The 18543-nt window shown below is 48.6% G+C and overlaps 1 protein-coding gene across 1 annotated transcript in view; it reads left to right on the forward strand.

The window, feature by feature from the left end:
- Positions 1-18543, forward strand: part of LOC119952925 (deleted in malignant brain tumors 1 protein-like) — a 139928-nt gene that overhangs the window by 84928 nt on the left and 36457 nt on the right. The window contains exons 14-16 of the mRNA XM_038776556.1: positions 2831-2863; positions 3633-3941; positions 5227-5484. Coding sequence (XP_038632484.1) covers positions 2831-2863; positions 3633-3941; positions 5227-5484 — 600 coding nt within the window. The remainder of the gene's footprint in view (positions 1-2830; positions 2864-3632; positions 3942-5226; positions 5485-18543) is intronic.

The raw sequence follows: 18543 nt of genomic DNA on the forward strand, positions 1-18543 counted from the left end.
CGTTGAAAGTGGCAACACAGGTGGAGAAGGTAGTCAAGAAGGCCCATTGGCCGGGGCATTGAGTATAAAAATTGGCAAGTCATGTTGCAGCTGTATAGACCTTAGTTAGGCCACAGTTGGAGTATAGTGTTCAATTCTGGTCGCCACGCTACCAGAAGGATGTGGAGGCTTTAGAGAGGGTGCAGAAGGGTTTACCAGTATGTTACCTGGCATGGAGGGCATTAGCTATGAGGAGAGGTTGAATAAACTCAGTTTGTTCTCACTGCAATGACGGATGTTGAGGGGCGACTGATAGAGGTCGACAAAATTATGAGGGGCACAGACAGAGTGGATAATCAGAGGTTTTTTTCCCAGGGTCGAGGGGTCAATTACTCGAGGGCATAGGTTTAAGATGCGAGGGGCAACGTTTAGAGGAGATGTACGAGGCAAGTCTTTTACGCAGAGGGTAGTGGGTACTTGGAACTCGCTGCCGGAGGAGGTGGTGGAAGAGGGGAAATTAATGACGTTTGAGGGGCGTCTTGACAAATACATGAATAGGATGGGAATAGAGGGATATGGACCCTGCAAGTGTAGAAGATTTTAGTTGAGACGGGCAGCATGGTCCACGCAGGCTTGGAGGGCCGAAGGGCCTGTTCCTGTGCTGTACTTTTCTTTGTTCTTTATTCTTTGTACAGAGGAACCGATGGCCGGCAATGGGATATTGTGCAGCAATTCTTTTTTTTTTTTTTTATTTATTTTTTAAATTTAGATTACCCAATTATTTTTTCCAATTAAGGGGGCAATTTAGCGTGGCCAATCCACCTACTCTGCACATTTTTGGGTTGTGGGGGCGAAACCCACGCAGACACGGGGAGAATGTGCAAACTCCACACGGACAGTGACCCAGAGCCGGGATCGAACCTGGGACCTCAGCGCCGTGAGGCGGTTGTGCTAACCACTAGGCCACCGTGCTGCCCTTGTGCAGCAATTCTAAGGAGACAAAGCTGAGGACAGGAATCAATGACCGATTGTTAATATTATATCACGAGAGGATAGAACGAAACAGTATTAGCTGGAAGGAACATTATCACCTGGGAGAGTGATGACAATTAAACACACTGTTATGAATGTTGTATAATGTAGCGGATACAATGAGACCAAGAGGTTTATGTAACACAGCAGCATCAGGTGGATTGGGGACTGTTCAACAAACTAAATGTATTTGGACAAAAGCAACAGCGTTTATCTCTTCGATGAGGGAACGTTAAAAGGGATAAAATGATTGGGATGTCGGTGAGGACAGGTTCCAAGAGAATCCACACACCAGGAACATATTGAGCTCCAAACAGCGCTGAGGGAGCAGCACCGAATCCATCTGAGTGGCGACGCGTCTTCTTCTGTTTATGGAAGTTGGAAACAAAATGAGTCCCGGAAATGTTAATTACACCTTTATAGAAGTGTTGGGAGTTCCGCTTCTTAGACTTTGCAGTAAATTAAAACACGTCAGAATTTAGCAGATAATCGGATAATCTTTCAATTAGTTTAAACTCGGCTTCAATTCCTTCCTGAAACCGGGATTGGAAAGCAGGAATTGACCAATCAGCGTCAATGAGCGTTACCTCAGCATAAACACTGCAGCGGGATTAAACGCGGATTCTTTAACGCTTCATCGGGCACAACACGCGGGGGATAAATATTCGGAGCACCACCAGCCCAAATTGGGCATATAGGGGAAAGGGAGGAATCAGATTGCTCATTCAAAGAGGTAGCACAGGGACATTGGGCCGAATGGCTTCATTCTGCTGATATTACCCTTCGACTTTGTAACGCTGTTGTGAAGTAAACTCTCCTGTGATTTAGGATAAAACAGAACTGGAATGGGGAAGGAAGCGGGTGTGACGTTGGACTGGACTCTGCCGGCAAACCGCATATTTGATTTGGCTGCCATTGGGAAAGGAGCCCGGGTCAAAATCTATATTGTAAATTATCCGGTGTGAAAACTGACCACAGAGGAGAAGGCAGGTGTTATTGCTGATTCCAGACTCCGAGACTGTCAGAGGAAAACAGATTCCAATACACCATGTGGAATAAAATATCTGCTGCTGGATTAAACACTCGTGTTAATGCTGGTGTGGACGAGCCCCTGTTGTAAGACATTAAGTTTCGTGTGGACAGTTCAATACTAAATAATCTGCAGCGGGTCCTTTGCTGCTGGGAATCCCTTTCAAACCCGCCCAGAAAATTGGATGAAGGGATTTTGTTGTGACGGTCACAGCAAGATTCGCCATGGCGGGACAGGGAGAGATAAGTCTATTGAATCAATTGGAGACACTGGGGACTTTTAATACAAGGCTCCTGATGGACCAATGACGGGTCATGTCCTGGAACCGGGATGTGGGGTTTTCACGCGCGTTTTAAGAAGTTAATAAGATTTTGTTTCTGAAACGCAGAGTATTGGTTGGAGACTCGGTGTTGGTGGTCGTACTTAATTGTGATTTGCTACAGTAAACCTCTTAAAACATTAAAGCTTCTCATGCGATTCCTTTGCGTTGGCCACTTGGAAATGTTTATTATTGTTTTTATAATTTATCGGTTTCTACCAGATGGTAACAATTTGCGGCTCGATTCAAAGAAGGAGAAAATAACCAAATCCTTTTCAGGGCACCTTCACCGACGTAGTACATAGGGTCTGAAGACCATCCTTTCCCCGGTACACTTTACCCAGTTGGCAGTGTATGTTTGTGAAATCAATTTGGATACATTCTGGCACCTTTCCGATATTGTCGTTTTTTCTGACAGTTTAATTCATTTTTATTCTCTGTGAACTCTAATTTTCAATGTATCTTTTCAGGCAGAGCTGGGAACAGTCAGAATCCAGCATCAGGTAATCGCCCTTCATTTTCACATTGACTGCTATCTCTCTGCTCTGCTCCAGCCATTAAATATGGCTTTGTTCTTTGAGAGGTTAATTCTGTCTTGAATCATAGAAACCCTCCAGAGAAGGAGGCCATTCGGCCCATCCAGTCTGCACAGGCCCTCTGAAAGAGCACCCTATCTAGGCCCAATCTCCCACCCTTCCTCCGTAACGCCACTTAATTGAAAACTAAGGGGCAATTTAGCAAGGCCAATCCACCTGATCTGCACATCTTTGGATTGTTGGGAGGAAACGGGGGGACCCGGAGGAAACTCGCACAGAGACGCAGAGACGGGAAGAATATGCAAACTACACAGGCAAACTACACATCCGAGGTCAGAATTGAACACAGGTTCCTGTAGCTGTGAGGCAGCAGTGCCAACCACTGTGCCACCGTGCTCCCCAGATCATTTACCAGCATTTTCTCTTTTGTCATTGTTCCCGAGCTCATTTTCCGACCTCTGTAAATTCAAATATATTCTGAGCTGAATTGCCAGGATCCAGTTGGAGCAGCTGTGATAGTGGAGACTCCCCTCTGATCCCGGTCCCTGCTCCTTTACACCATTTATTAATTATTCACTTTGACCATGTTTCATGTTTCCTCTGGATTGTATTGGGAGACTGGACACAGTGCAATGTTGGCACTGAGTCCTGCCCTGCATTGTGAACTGGGACAGGTGCTGACAGACTGCCGGTTTCATCCAGCGGAACTCCTGATGGTGTTTCTGATATTTTACAGAGACGGAGATGCTGAGACTGGTGAATGGGGGCAGTCGGTGCGCTGGGAGAGTGGAGATTCTTTACGGGACACAGTGGCAGACTGTGCATCATTATAACTGGGACCTGCGGGACGCCGATGTTGTTTGTCGGGAGCGGGGCTGCGGGAGCGCGATCGCTGCACCGGGCAGTGCTCATTTTGGAGAAGGCAGCGGAAACAAGAAGAGAGGAAATTTTGGGTGTACCGGAAAGGAGAGCGCTCTGCGGGAATGTCGTTCGGGCTCATATTCTTATGCCCCACACACCTATGATTCCGGCGTTATCTGTTCCGGTAAAAATCTTTCCTTTTCTTCTCATCCTCTTCACATTTCCAATCCGGACAGAACAAATTTCCTTTGTGATTTCTCCTGAAGCCGCAGTTATAGAGCTGAAGCGCGGGAAATGTTCCCGTCACTATTCCAAACCTCCATTCACAGAGCCAGCGGCCGCTACCGGGCATGCGCCATCCTGTCGGCTGTGCGCCTGCGCACAGCGCCTGCCCTCAGCATTGCCATTTGGACAGATTGTCAATGTGAGACTGGGGGGGGGGGGGGGGGGGGGGAGCTTTCTGAGCCCCAGGCGGGCCCGGGAAATGGCCCCGCGGTTACTGTGGGCAGCACGGGGGATGGTGCAGAGTAAGATCCAACCGGGGCACCGCCCTTACTGTGGGCAGCACGGGGGATGGTGCAGAGGAAGATCGAACCGGGGCACCGCCCTTACTGTGGGCAGCACGGGGGATGGTGCAGAGTAAGATCCAAACGGGGCCCCGCCCTTACTATGTGCAGCACGGGAGGTGGGGGGGGGGGGGGGGCAGAGTAAAATCCAACCACTGCCTGAATCTCCCATTCTTTTTTTAAGTTGGTTTGTATTAAATCGGAATCAGAAGGCCAGAATCCCGGGAAGGAGACCATTAACTAATAATAATAATCTTTATTGTCACAAGTAGGTTTTACATTAACACTGCAATGAAATTACTGTGAAAATCCCCTAGTCGCCACCTTCCGGCGCCTGTTCGGGTACACAGAGGGAGAGTTCAGAATGTCCAATCCACCTAAGGAGCACGGACTTCGGGACTTGTGGGAGGAAACCGGAGCAAACCCAGGCAGACACAGGGAGACTCGGCACAGACAGTGATCCAAACCCGGAATCGATCCCGGGACCCTGGAGCTGTGAAACAACTGTGCTAACCGTTATGTCACCGTGTCATATCAGTAATTACTGTTTCAGTAAATGCACATTACCCAGGGAACTGCTTCAGAAAGAACGGAAAATTAATTCCTCTGCAAACCTGGTCCATAGTTCTTCCCAGTTGCCATGACAACGGATTAAATGGCGTTTTACTCAGATTGTTTAAAGTGGGACATTGCTGCAGCAACATTGCTGTTTGATGAAAAATTGTCCTCATGGGCCTTGTGAATGGAGGTTAATTTCCCGGTTCTCTCATTTACAACAAACCTCTTCCAGTGAATACACAGATATCTCGGACCCGGAAAAGTTGGATATCCGGTACAGGAACTGACAGAACGACAAATAAATCGCCTTAAAATCCTCACTGTTTATTTAAATATAATTCCCAGGAAGTACCAAACCCAAACTGGTAAATGGAAGTAGTCCCTGTGCGGGGAGACTGGAGATTTGCTGGAATGGAGTCTGCGGCACAGTTTGCAATTATCGCTTGTTCTGGTCGTCAGTGAATGCGGAAGTGGTTTGTAAGATGCTGGACTGTGGCTTTGCGATGGAAACGCCGCTTCACTCTCACTTTGGACAAGGATCGGGACCTGTTATTGGTCCAAAGGACTGCGGACACCAGCGGGACGTTGCAGTAATCTGTTCAGGTAAGAATCCAATAATTCTGGAAACAAACCGGTTCCCGACAAATATTATCCAACCGGCTCAAAATAGCGGCAGATTAGAATCATTCCCACCTTGAAAGAGATTCCCACCTTGAAACGCTCTAACAGTGTTTCCATCACTTTCATGTTGAAAATACGGAATTTCCCATCAGTGATCCATTCGGTACTGACATTGGCTGAGGTGCCCATTCGGAAATTCCTTTCAGTTCTGTTACATTACAGACAGGATGGTCAAACAGGACTGACAGACGCAATGTTCACTTTCCTCTCAAAGTGAAATTGTTTGATTAGAGCAGTCAGTTTCACACACTTACTGGGCTGGCCATTGGCTGCATCTGCCCTGAGAGATCTCTTGTTTGGGCAGCAATTGCTCCCGGTGCCGAGAGCTCTCAATAAATCCCTGAATATCAGGGCTCCGTTTGTATCTGAAATTTAAACAGAATGCTGGACAAACTCGGTAGGTCTGGCAGCCTCTGTGTCGAGAGAAACAGAGTGAACGTTTCTAGTCCATATGACGGTTCGACAGAACTTCTGTTCAATGAAGTCTAATAGTATCTCCAATTCATTAAGCCATCATTGCACATTGTGTACACTGCTGTTTGTGTCTTGTGTTGCGTGGACTTTTAAAACCCTTGTTACCAGGTTTCACAGCGCATGCGTTCTAGAGGATATTTACTGCACCTTTTCAGTGTGTTTCCACTCACCTCCTGTCGACTGAAGGTCCAGCACACAACCTGGGAGTGGGGTTTTCATTGTGGCTCTTGCTCATCGACTCCTTTATACCTTCTGGTATCTTGAAGGACATTTCCTTTTGTGTTTTGTCCATTTCATCTTCTGCTGAATCTATTTTTATTGCACCAGGTGCCGAGTGGCTGATCACTTCACCCCCTCTTTCGAGGGTTTTCAATGTGTCTCTTTGCTGATTTAATTTACTTTTTAAAAGAAAAATCTTTTTCTCCTCCTCTTCAGAATTTTCATCAAACAAACATCAAGAGAAAAACAAAGAAACAATCACAAACAATGCTCCGTCTGTATACAGTCTGATACATCGACTGGGACATTCCAAAACTAGGTTAAAAAGCCAGAAAAGCAAACCCAACCCCCCCCCCCCCCCCCCCCCCGGTGTTCAATGGCAACTAGTCTGTGAAAGTGCAGATAAAAAATCCCCATGAATTGTAGAACCCGTTCTTCACCCCCAAATGTCACCTTCTCCAGGGTCACGAATTCCAGAAGGTGCCCCTGCAACGCCGTGGCACAGGGTGGAGAAGCTGACCTCCACCCCAGCAGGACCCGCATTCAAGCAATCAGCGAGGTGAAGGCTAAAACATCTGCCCCCCACCCCACCCGCCTGCAGCTCGGGCCGGTCCGACACCCCAAAAATGGCCTCTGGGGACCCAGTTCCAAGACCACATGTAACACCCCCGAGATGATGTTAAAACCCTCCCTCCAGTGCCTTTCCAGCTTTGGGCAGGACGAAAACATATGTACGTGGTTTGCCGCCCCCCTCCACCCAAACCGCTCGCAGACATCCTCCACCCCGTCAAAGAGCCGGCACATCCTCACTTTTGAGATGCATCCGATACACGACCTTCAATTGTATCAGTCCAACCTGGCGCATGAGGTTCAGGCATTCACCGTTCACACCTCACACCTTCTTCCATTACCTCTCCCAATATCCTTCCCACTTGGCCTTAATCCCTTCCATGAACACCCTGTCCTCCTCTAGGATCTTCACATATATCGCCAACACAATCCTCTTCTCTAAACCCCCTGCGACAGTAACTCCTCCAAAGACGAGGGTGCAGGCACTATCGGAAAACACGGAAACTCCTTCCTTACAATGACTTGACTTGAAAGTATCTAATCCCTTCTTCTTGCACCAGTCTGTACCACTCACCCAACTCCTCCAACCTCACAAAACGTCCCCCCAGGAATGTTTTATTACCTTGATCTCGTCTCCTCCCATCTCCGAAACCTCCCATCCAACCTTCCCGACTCGAACCTAAGCATCCCTCTAATCGGCATCTCCTCTGACCCAGCCCGCAACATAAAGTGCTGCCCCAATTACCTCCAGATCTTCAGCGTTGCCACCACCACCGGACTCCCAGAGCACATGATGAGAAGTCGCATCATTGTCAGACCCCTGCACAAACCATCCTCCATCCTAATTCACCGGGACTCTACCCCTACCCCCCACAAACGACCCAATCCCGCAGATTCTCCGCGTTTGCCGCCCAATAATAATATAATTAATTTGGGAAGCCCAGCCTCCCGGCCTGTCCCCCTATGCAGAACCACCTTCCTAAACCTGGGTACCTCCCCCACAAATGAATGTGGTGACCACCATGTCAATTTGCTGAAATAATGACTTGGGTAAAAAGACTGGCAGGTACTGAAACAAAAACAAAAATCGCGATAGCACATTTGTTTTAATCACCTGCACCCGACCCGCCAACGATGGAGGGGATTGTCCCACTTTGCCAAGTCGGCCGTCACCCTCCCCACAAAGCTCATGAAATTGTACCTACAGAACCCCTCCCACCCCTCAGTCCCACGCCTGCATCCCCAAATACCTGACTTGAGTTGTCGCGCAGTGAAATAGCAGCCCCCAAAATCCGCCCACACCTCTGGCTGGGACACCATAAACTCCTCACTCTTCTCGAAATTTGATTTATATCCTGAGTATGACCGAAGTCTTTGGAGCAGGCCCATCATATTCCCCACCGATGTACTTTGTTCTGAGATATACAGCAATAAATCATCCACATACAAGGATACCCTATGTTCCACCCTGCCCTCCCCCTCCCCCCTCACTATCCCCTTACACAATCACAAACTCCTTAACTCGATGGCCAGTGGCTCCATCACAAATGCAAATAGCAGGCGGGACAAAGGACATCCCTGCCTGGTACGCTGGTACAGAGCAAAGTACCCCAAACTTATGTTATTTGAATGGACACTCGCCATCGGTTCCCGATTAAGTAGCCGTACCCACGGCATATACTTCGGCCCAATCCCAAATCTCTCTGGGATGGCCATCAAATACCCCCACTTTATCCACTTGAATGACTTCTCCGCATTTAACGCCACCACCACTTACGTATCCTTTTCTTCGGTCGGTATCATGATCACATTGAGTAACCTAACATTTGAGAAATCTGCCTTCCTTTCACAAACCCTGTCTGATCTTCTCCGATCACCTTCATGATGCACTGCTCCAACCTTGCCACCAGCACCTTCACCAGTATCTTGGCATCCACATTCAATAAAGATATAGAACATAGAACATAGAACATAGAGCGATACAGCGCAGTACAGGCCCTTCGGCCCTCGATGTTGCACCGACATGGAAAAAAAAACTAAAGGCCATCTAAACTACACTATGCCCTTATCATCCATATGCTTATCCAATAAACTTTTAAATGCCCTCAATGTTGGTGAGTTCACTACTGTTGCAGGTAGGGCATTCCACGGCCTCACCACTCTTTGCGTAAAATACCCACCTCTGACCTCTGTCCTATATCTATTACCCCTCAATTTAAGGCTATGTCCCCTCGTGCTAGCCACCCCCATCCGCGGGAGAAGGCTCTCGCTGTCCACCCTATCTAACCCTCTGACCATTTTGTATGCCTCTATTAAGTCACCTCTTAACCTTCTTCTCTCTAACGAAAACAACCTCAAGTCCATCAGCCTTTCCTCATAAGATTTTCCCTCCATACCAGGCAACATCCTGGTAAATCTCCTCTGCACCCGTTCCAAAGCTTCCACGTCCTTCCTATAATGAGGCGACCAGAACTGTACGCAATACTCCAAATGCGGCCGTACTAGAGTTTTGTACAACTGCAACATGACCTCATGGCTCCGGAATTCAATCCCTCTACCAATAAAGGCCAACACACCATAGGCCTTCTTCACAACCCTATCAACCTGGGTGGCAACTTTCAGGGATCTATGTACATGGACACCGAGATCCCTCTGCTCATCCACACTACCAAGAATTTTACTATTAGCCAAATATTCCGCATTCCTGTTATTCTTTCCAAAGTGAATCACCTCACACTTCTCCACATTAAACTCCATTTGCCACCTCTCAGCCCAGCTCTGCAGCTTATCTGTGTCCCTCTGTAACCTGCAACATCCTTCCGCACTGTCTACAACTCCACCGACTTTAGTGTCGTCTGCAAATTTACTCACCCATCCTTCTGTGCCCTCCTCTAGGTCATTTATAAAGATGACAAACAGCAACGGCCCCAGAACAGATCCTTGTGGTACGCCACTCGTAACTGAACTCCATTCTGAACATTTCCCATCAACTACCACTCTCTGTCTTCTTTCAACTAGCCAATTTCTGATCCACATCTCTAAATCACCCTCAATCCCCAGCCTCCGTATTTTCTGCAATAGCCGACCATGGGGAACCTTATCAAACGCTTTACTGAAATCCATATACACCACATCAACTGCTCTACCCTCGTCTACCTGTTCAGTCACCTTCTCAAAGAACTCGATAAGGTTTGTGAGGCATGACCTACCCTTCACAAAACCATGCTGACTGTCCCTAATCATATTATTCCTATCTAGATGATTATAAATCGTATCTTTTATAATCCTCTCCAAGACCTTACCCACCACAGACGTTAGGCTCACCGGCCTATAGTTACCGGGGTTATCTCTACTCCCCTTCTTGAACAAAGGGACCACATTTGCTATCCTCCAGTCCTCTGGCACTATTCCTGTAGCCAATGATGACCTAAAAATCAAAGCCAAAGGCTCAGCAATCTCTTCCCTGGCTTCCCAGAGAATCCTAGGATAAATCCCATCCGGCCCCGGGGACTTATCTATTTTCACCTTGTCCAGAATTGCCAACACTTCTTCCCTACACACCTCAATGCCATCTATTCTAATAGCCTGGGTCTCAGCATTCTCCTCCACAATATTATCTTTTTCTTGAGTGAATACTGACGAAAAGTATTCATTTAGTATCTCGCTTATCTCCTCAGCCTCCACACACAACTTCCCACCACTGTCCTTGACTGGCCCTACTCTTACCCTAGTCATTCTTTTATTCCTGACATACCTATAGAAAGCTTTTGGGTTTTCCTTGATCCTACCTGCCAAAGACTTCTCATGTCCCCTCCTTGCTCGTCTCAGCTCTCTCTTTAGATCCTTCCTCGCTTCCTTGTAACTATCAAGCGCCCCAACTGAAACTTCATGCCTCATCTTCACATAGGCCTCCTTCTTCCTCTTAACAAGAGATTCCACTTCTTTGGTAAACCACGGTTCCCTCGCTCGCCCCCTTCCTCCCTGCCTGACTGGTACGTACTTATCAAGAACATGCAATAGCTGTTCCTTGAACAAGCTCCACATATCCAGTGTGCCCAACCCTTGCAGCCTACTTCTCCAACCAACACTTCCTAAGTCATGTCTAATGGCATCATAATTGCCCTTCCCCCAGCTATAACTCTTGCCCTGCGGGGTATACTTATCCCTTTCCATCACTAACGTAAAGGTCACCGAATTGTGGTCACTGTTTCCAAAGTGCTCACCTACCTCCAGATCTAACACCTGGCCTGGTTCATTACCCAAAACCAAATCCAATGTGGCCTCGCCTCTTGTTGGCCTGTCAACATATTGTGTCAGGAAACCCTCCTGCACACATTGTACAAAGAACGACCCATCTAATGTACTCGAACTATATCTTTTCCAGTCAATATTTGGAAAGTTAAAGTCTCCCATAACAACTACCCTGCTACTTTCGCTCTTTTCCAGAATCATCTTCGCCATCCTTTCCTCTACATCCCTAGAACTATTAGGTGGCCTGTAGAAAACTCCCAACAGGGTGACCTCTCCTTTCCTGTTTCTAACCTCAGCCCATATTACCTCAGAAGAAGAATCCCCATCTAGCATCCTTTCCGCCACCGTAATACTGTCCTTGACTAGCAGCGCCACACCTCCCCCTCTTTTGCCCCCTTCTCTGAGCTTACTAAAACACCTAAACCCCGGAACCTGCAACAACCATTCCTGTCCCTGCTCTATCCATGTCTCTGAAATGGCCACAACGTCGAAGTCCCAGGTACCCACCCATGCTGCCAGTTCCCCTACCTTATTTCGTATACTCCTGGCATTGAAGTAGACACACTTCAAACCACCTACCTGAACACTGGCACCCTCCTGCGAAGTCAAATCTGTGCTCCTGACCTCTATACTCTCAATCTCCCGCACCCCAAAACTACAATCCAGGTTCCCATGCCCCTGCTGAATTAGTTTAAACCCCCCAAAGAGCACTAACAAATCTCCCCCCCAGGATATTGGTGCCCCTCAGGTTCAGATGTAGACCATCCTGTCTATAGAGGTCCCACCTTCCCCAGAAAGAGCCCCAGTTATCCAGAAATCTGAATCCCTCCCGCCTGCACCATCCCTGTAGCCACGTGTTTAATTGCTCTCTCTCCCTATTCCTAATCTCACTATCACGTGGCACGGGCAACAACCCAGAGATAACAACTCTGTTTGTTCTCGCTCTGAGCTTCCATCCTAGCTCCCTAAAGGCCTGCCTGACATCCTTGTCCCCTTTCCTACCTATGTCGTTAGTGCCAATGTGGACTACGACCTGGGGCTGCTCCCCCTCCCGCTTAAGGACCCGGAAAACACGATCCGAGACATCACTTACCCTTGCACCTGGGAGGCAACATACCAAACGTGAGTCTCTCTCGCTCCCACAAAATCTCCTATCTGTGCCCCTGACTATTGAGTCCCCAATTACTAATGTTCTACTCCTTTGCCCCCTTCCCTTCTGAGCAACAGGGACAGACTCCGTGCCAGAGGCCCGTACCCCATGGCTTACCCCTGGTAAGTCGTCCCCCCCCACAAGCATCCAAAACGGTATACTTGTTACTCAGGGGAACCACACTCCATCTGGTCCTTGTTTTTTTTCAACAGCAGGAAGATTGAAGCCTATCCCAGGGTTTGTGGTAGTACCCCCCTCCCTATCGCCTCCTCAAACATTCCCACCATCAGCAGCACCAACCTGTCTTTCAACTTCTTGTAATTATCCGTTGGGAACCCATCCAACCCTGCGCCTACCACCATTGCACCCTCCCAATTGCCTCCTTTACCTCCTGTTCCCCCACTGGCTCCTCCAACCCAGCCCTAGCCTCCTCCCCCAACCTTAACTAATGCAACCCATCCAGTCTAACCCATCCAGGAATTCCCTCATCCCTCGCTCCTCTGCGACCCATACAACTTCTCATAAAACTCTTCAAAAACTTCCTTAATTTGCTCCGGAGCCTCCACCAATTTTCCCGTCCTTTCCTGCCCCTTGCCGCCGCCTCCTTCCAGAGCTGGCCTGTCAACATATGCCCCCCTTCTGCCCATATTCAGAAACTGCTCCCTTCACCCGCCTCAGTTGGCACACCGCCATCCCCATAGACAACGGGTCAAATTCAGCATGAAGCTCCTTCCTCTTGTCCAGAACAGTCAGATCTGCATCTCCTGCATACCTCCAACATCGCCTTTGCCGCCCCCCCCCCCCCCCCCCCTGACTGGGCAAGTTAGCGTGGCTGCGACTTGTCCATCTTCAGTTCTTGCACCATATTCCAATCCCTCCCCCCTACTATTAGCTCATGTGTGTAAAGGTCTGTGATTGCCCCCACCCTCTTCGCAAACTCCACATCATCCCAGTTCGGGCCAAATACAGTTGCCAGTGCCACCAACCTCCCTCCAATGCCCCTGTTACAATCACATACCTTCCCCCCGATCCGCTACCACCATCTCCATCTGGAAACTCACCACCCACCAACACCGCTCCCCTCCAAGCTCTTCTATTGAATCTAGAATGGAATACCAAGCTCACTCAGCCCTTCCTGAGCTTCACCTGTTCATTCACCCTCGGGTGGGTCTCCTGCAGCACCGCAACATCGGCCTTTATGCTTTATCGATGTGCAAACACCCTTGACCTCTTCACCAGTCCCCCCCAAACCCCTAACATTCCACATTACTATTCCCACTGGGGCTCTCTCATGCTTCCCCCTGTCCCTCCAATCTGCCATCATCATAACTCTGGGCCCTTCCTCCTGGACCTGCCCACTCCGTCCCTTTGTTGCCGTCAAACCCTACACCCCTGTCATAATCTCCCCATCCACTTCCTCTTGAAATCACGTCTCCCAGTATCGATTGCATCCCCCTCCCTTTCACACTTCTCAGGCGCATCAAAACTTGTTCGACCAGGCTCCAATGTCCGTGGCCCCTCCCCTCACCACACTCCCATTCACTAGCCATCCTACACTTGCTAGTGAAGAGGCCCCTGCCCAGGCCCCCCTCTTTCCAATCGTCGCCCATGCCCTGTCCCCGTAAAATAACCATCAGATAAACAGTTAAACAAACCCAGGACAAACACCGCACCCCAGAAAACCGCTATGGTGAAAATCCCCAACTCCCACCCTTCCCAGAAAAGCAACTTAACACCCTTAAATCACAAATAAGAAATAAGAAAAAACTATCAACATTCTTTCACCACCCCCCACCCCCCCCCCCCCCCCCCCCCCCCATCCTCAGTCCAAAACCAAACCCAGTCCCATTTCTCATTTTAGCCCCAGTCCTTCAGCCTTCACAAAAGCCTCCGTTAACTCGAAATAGGAATCTTTTGAGTTGTAGGTCACCCTCAACTTTGCTGGAAACACCACGCCGAACTTCACACCACCGCTGTACAGTGCCACCTTCAACTAACCGATGACCGGCCACCTTTTCGCCAGCTCCACAGTTATGTCCTGGTATATACTTATACCTGCTCCTGCACATCATGCCTCTGTTTCACACAACTCAGGACCTTCTCCTTAACATGGTACCTGGTAAAGCAAATTCTTACGCCCTTGGCAGTTCAGTCATCTTTGGTTTAGGCCTCAACAACTGATGAGCCCTGTCCAATTCATACCGGAAGGGCTCTTCCCCCTCCCCCAGCAACTCCACCAACATCTTAGCAAAGTACTCAGTCGGCCTTAGGCCCTCCACCCCTTTGGGCAGACCCAAAATTCTTATGATCTGCCGCACAGACCAATTCTCCAGGTCCTCCAGCTTCGCTCTCAGTCCTTTGTTGGCCTACAGCACCCTCCGCAGCTCCTCGCCCATAAGGTGAACTGGTCGCTATGCTGTGACAAAGCCTCCTCCATCCCCTTCAACTTCTCTCCATGCTCCCGCATCTCAGCTGATGTCGTCAACACCGCCGGCTTCAGCGGGGTAATCACCTCCTCCACCAATACCTTAATTGCTGCCGTCATTTCTTTCCTCATCACCTCCATGTGTTTGGCAAACTGCTTCTCAAACACGCCGGCCATCACCGTGGTCATCTTCTCCACTGTGAAGGGTACAGTCCATTCAGCGACCCAGCCTCCACCATATTTCCTCCTGCCGAGCTGACCTGCTCGCTTGACTGTGAACCTTCGCTTGCCTCCTTCTTCCAGACGGCTTTTTTCTGGTTTTCGACATCCCCCTGCTTCCATATGTGTTCCTGCACCTGTTCATCCAAAAACTGGCATTAAATTCCTAAAAACTGAGCCTCAATGTGTAGTTCCACTGACACGCTGCCAACGGAAGTCTCCCTTGATTTGATTCACATCACGTGTTGAGTGGGCAGTCGCTTCTCGAATTGATGATTGTGGTCTCACCTCAGGCATTATTTAAAACTATAATGTTATAAATTAATGGAAAAAAACATTAATATTTGCATTGTTGACAAACTATTCTTATTACCACAACCAGCAATCATTAGTTGGTCCGCTTAGATGGATATTTATATAATTGGGGAATTACGCAATTCTATTTATGTTTCACCCTTTAGAGGCAACCCAGGTGGGGATCTGCCCGTCTTCTCCATCTCAATAACCATTGTTGCTTTGGTCACGGTGGCACAGTGATTAGTGCTGCTGCATCACAGAGCCAAGGACCCGAGTTCAATACCCACCTCGGGTGTCTGTCTGTGTGGAGTTTGTACATTCTCCCCGTGTCTGCACGGGTTTCCTCCTGCGGCTCCGTTTTCCTCGCACAGTCCAAAGAAGGGCAAGTTAGGTGGATTATCCAAGTTTAGGATAAAATACCCCTCAGGTTGGGGTTGCGAAATAGGATGATGTATTTGGCGTATGTAATGTGTTTTTTTAAAGGGTCGGTGCAGACTCGATGGCCTGAACGGCCTCCCCCTGTACTGTAGGGATTCTGTGATTCTATGATCATCTTGTGAAGTCACATTTGACAGTGCTCGCTCGTATCAGGAAGTGAATATGGAGGGCTGCTTGGATCTGTTGTGAGCGATCTGTCCTTTTGTAGAAATTGCCTTTATTTTCAGAACCATCAATGTGTGCCTTCAGGCAGTGTTCTTCAAACTTTTTTTCCGGGGACCCATTTTTACCAACCGGCCAACCTTCACGACCCATGCCGGTCGACCTGAGTGACCCACCATTTTCTCTTACCTTGTTTGCTGCTGATAAAAATGGAGGAAATGGCTTTGGGTCCCTTTGACCCTCGTACACGCTCCCCCAATGGAACCTGGATGAAGTTGAAGCCTTCCTGTGTCGGCAAGTATGGAGTCTCCATCTGTCCAAAGTTCCGCACTTTTTTCCTGTAAAACTTTATCAAATAAAACCCCCCCGAACTTATAAAAAAAATAAAATGAAAAAAATAAATGAAAAAAATAAAAATTAAATCAATAAAATAAATGAATAACCCCCCCCCCCCCCCCACCCGAACATATAAAAAAACAAAATGAATAAAATAAATGAAAAAAATAAAAATTAAATGAATAAAATAAATGAATAAAACCCCCCCCCCAAAATTGAAACAAAAATCTAAGACCGTTTAAAAAACTAGCAGCAACACTGCGCATGCATGCCAGATCATCGTGCGCTCGTGCGCAATGCGGCCAAATTTTTTTTACATGTTCGCAGCCATTTTAAAGGCCGCTTGCAGTTGGAGTTATTAAAAGCCTGTTGCTGCGCGGGGATTTGTGCAATCGGGAGCTCCACGAAGGACGGCTCCGCGACCCTCCCATGGGTTGAGCCCCCGACTTTGAAGAACACTGCCTGAGGGAGAGAAGTCCGAAACTGCATCTGGCCTGTGTGCCGTGTCACACAAACAATTCAATTACTCGTTTCGACTTTATTTAAGGGGCAATTTAGCGTGACCAATCTGAAGCAGGCACTCGCAGTGCAGGCTTTGGAGTTGTAAGGTTGTTGCTGTCGTGGAGAGTGGCTGCTGCTGCTCACCCTCTCTCCCTGTTGCTCAGTTTGCTGCCTGTCGCTGGTGTTGGTTGCTACTGAGCTGTCTGGAGGAACGAGAAGTGAGGGAAGGGAGGAGAGGGGAGAGAAGGACAAAAAGGTGATTTCAAGACTTTAGTACTAAGGTGGGAGCAAAGCCCTTTGAATTGCTTGTTTGCTTGGCCCCCTCCCAGACTGAGGGCCCTGACTGGTTCTCAAAATGATCATCATCTGCCAGCAAGGATGAAGCTTCCATCTTCCATTAGGTGTGCATGTTCCAGGGCAGGGGGATGCAGTGGACATTGTGATTGCTGAGCCTCGCCCGGGCTGAAGACCGCATACACCAGTGCGGTCATCCGAGGTTGGGAGCATGGACTGTGGTTTTGCGGGGCCCCCTTGCAGTCGAAAGATCTGTGTGTACTTTCCTATACTCCCACCATCCAGCTTGATAAGAATCTCAGGGGTTTCCCACCTCAGGCACCAATCTGTCGCCGCTATTCTTCCCCCCAGGCTGTGTCCCTTTATTTCTCGTCACTTCCTTCCCTCGTTCCTTTGCATACCTTCTTGGGGAAGAGTGCATTGTTCCACTTTGCTCTTCCCCTAAACACCCCTGTTCATTTTCCATCCTACACTGACGCGACAAAGCCCACATTGGGAGTGGGCGTGTCATTTGCCCTGATGGCCAGTCGACCCACACTGGTGGTGGGGCAGTCCAGAGCCACCTAAGTGGGGGTGGTCGCATCTTTGGCTTCCACTACTCCTGGAGCCCCGGCACCCTTCCATTTGCTAAACCAGGAACCGGAGGTTAAGTGCTACTCTCACCCCATGTTACCACAGAGGAGTGCGTTCGCGCAATGGCTGGGGTCGTTGGACCCTCGCCCATTGTAGCCACCTCTCATATGTACAGGAATGTCGTGTTTTTCCTGAGGGCCGAGATGGCATTCGCACTTGTAAAAGGGCTCAAGGTGGGTGGGACCTATGTGGTGATGGACCCTCTTGAGGTCCCCGCCGAGAGGGTCATACCTATGTCATACTCCTATTTACTGACTACAGCTCAGCCTTCAACACTATTATTCCTACGAAATCCATCTCCACACTCCACGACCTGGGCCTCAGCTCATCCCTCTGTGACTGGATCCTGACCTTCCTAACCAATGGACCACAATCAGTAAGGATAGTCAACAACACCTCCTCCATGATTATCCTCAACACGGGTGCCCCACAAGGCTGTGTCCTTAGCCCCCTATTACACTCCTTATACACCTGTGACTGTGTGGCTAAATCCCCCTCCGACTCGATTTTCAAGTTTGCTGATGACACCACCGTAGTGGGTCCGATTTCAAACAATGATAAGACACAGTACAGAATTGAGATAGAGAATCGGGTGAATAATCTCTCCCTCAATGTCAACAAAACAAAGGAGATTGTCACCGACTTCAGGAAGCACAGAAGAGTACATGCCCCTGTCTCCATCAATGGGATCAAAGTGGAAAGGGTCGAGTTCTTCAGGTTTTTAGGTGTCAAGATTACCAACAACCTGTCCTGGTCCCCCCATGCCAACGCTATAGTTAAGAAAGCCGACGAACGACTCTACTTTCTCAGAAGACAAAAGAAATTGGCATGTCAGTTCCGACTCTCACCAACTTTTACAGATGCACCATTGAAAGTATTCTTTCTGGTTATATCACAGCTGGGTATGGTTCCTGCTCTACCCAAGACCACAGGAAACTACAAAAAGTCGTGAATGTAGCCCATTCCATCACACAAACCAGCCTCCCATCCATTGATTCTGTCTATAATTCCT

The sequence above is a fragment of the Scyliorhinus canicula genome, chromosome 18 (assembly GCF_902713615.1).
Source record: "Scyliorhinus canicula chromosome 18, sScyCan1.1, whole genome shotgun sequence".
NCBI lineage: Eukaryota > Metazoa > Chordata > Chondrichthyes > Carcharhiniformes > Scyliorhinidae > Scyliorhinus > Scyliorhinus canicula.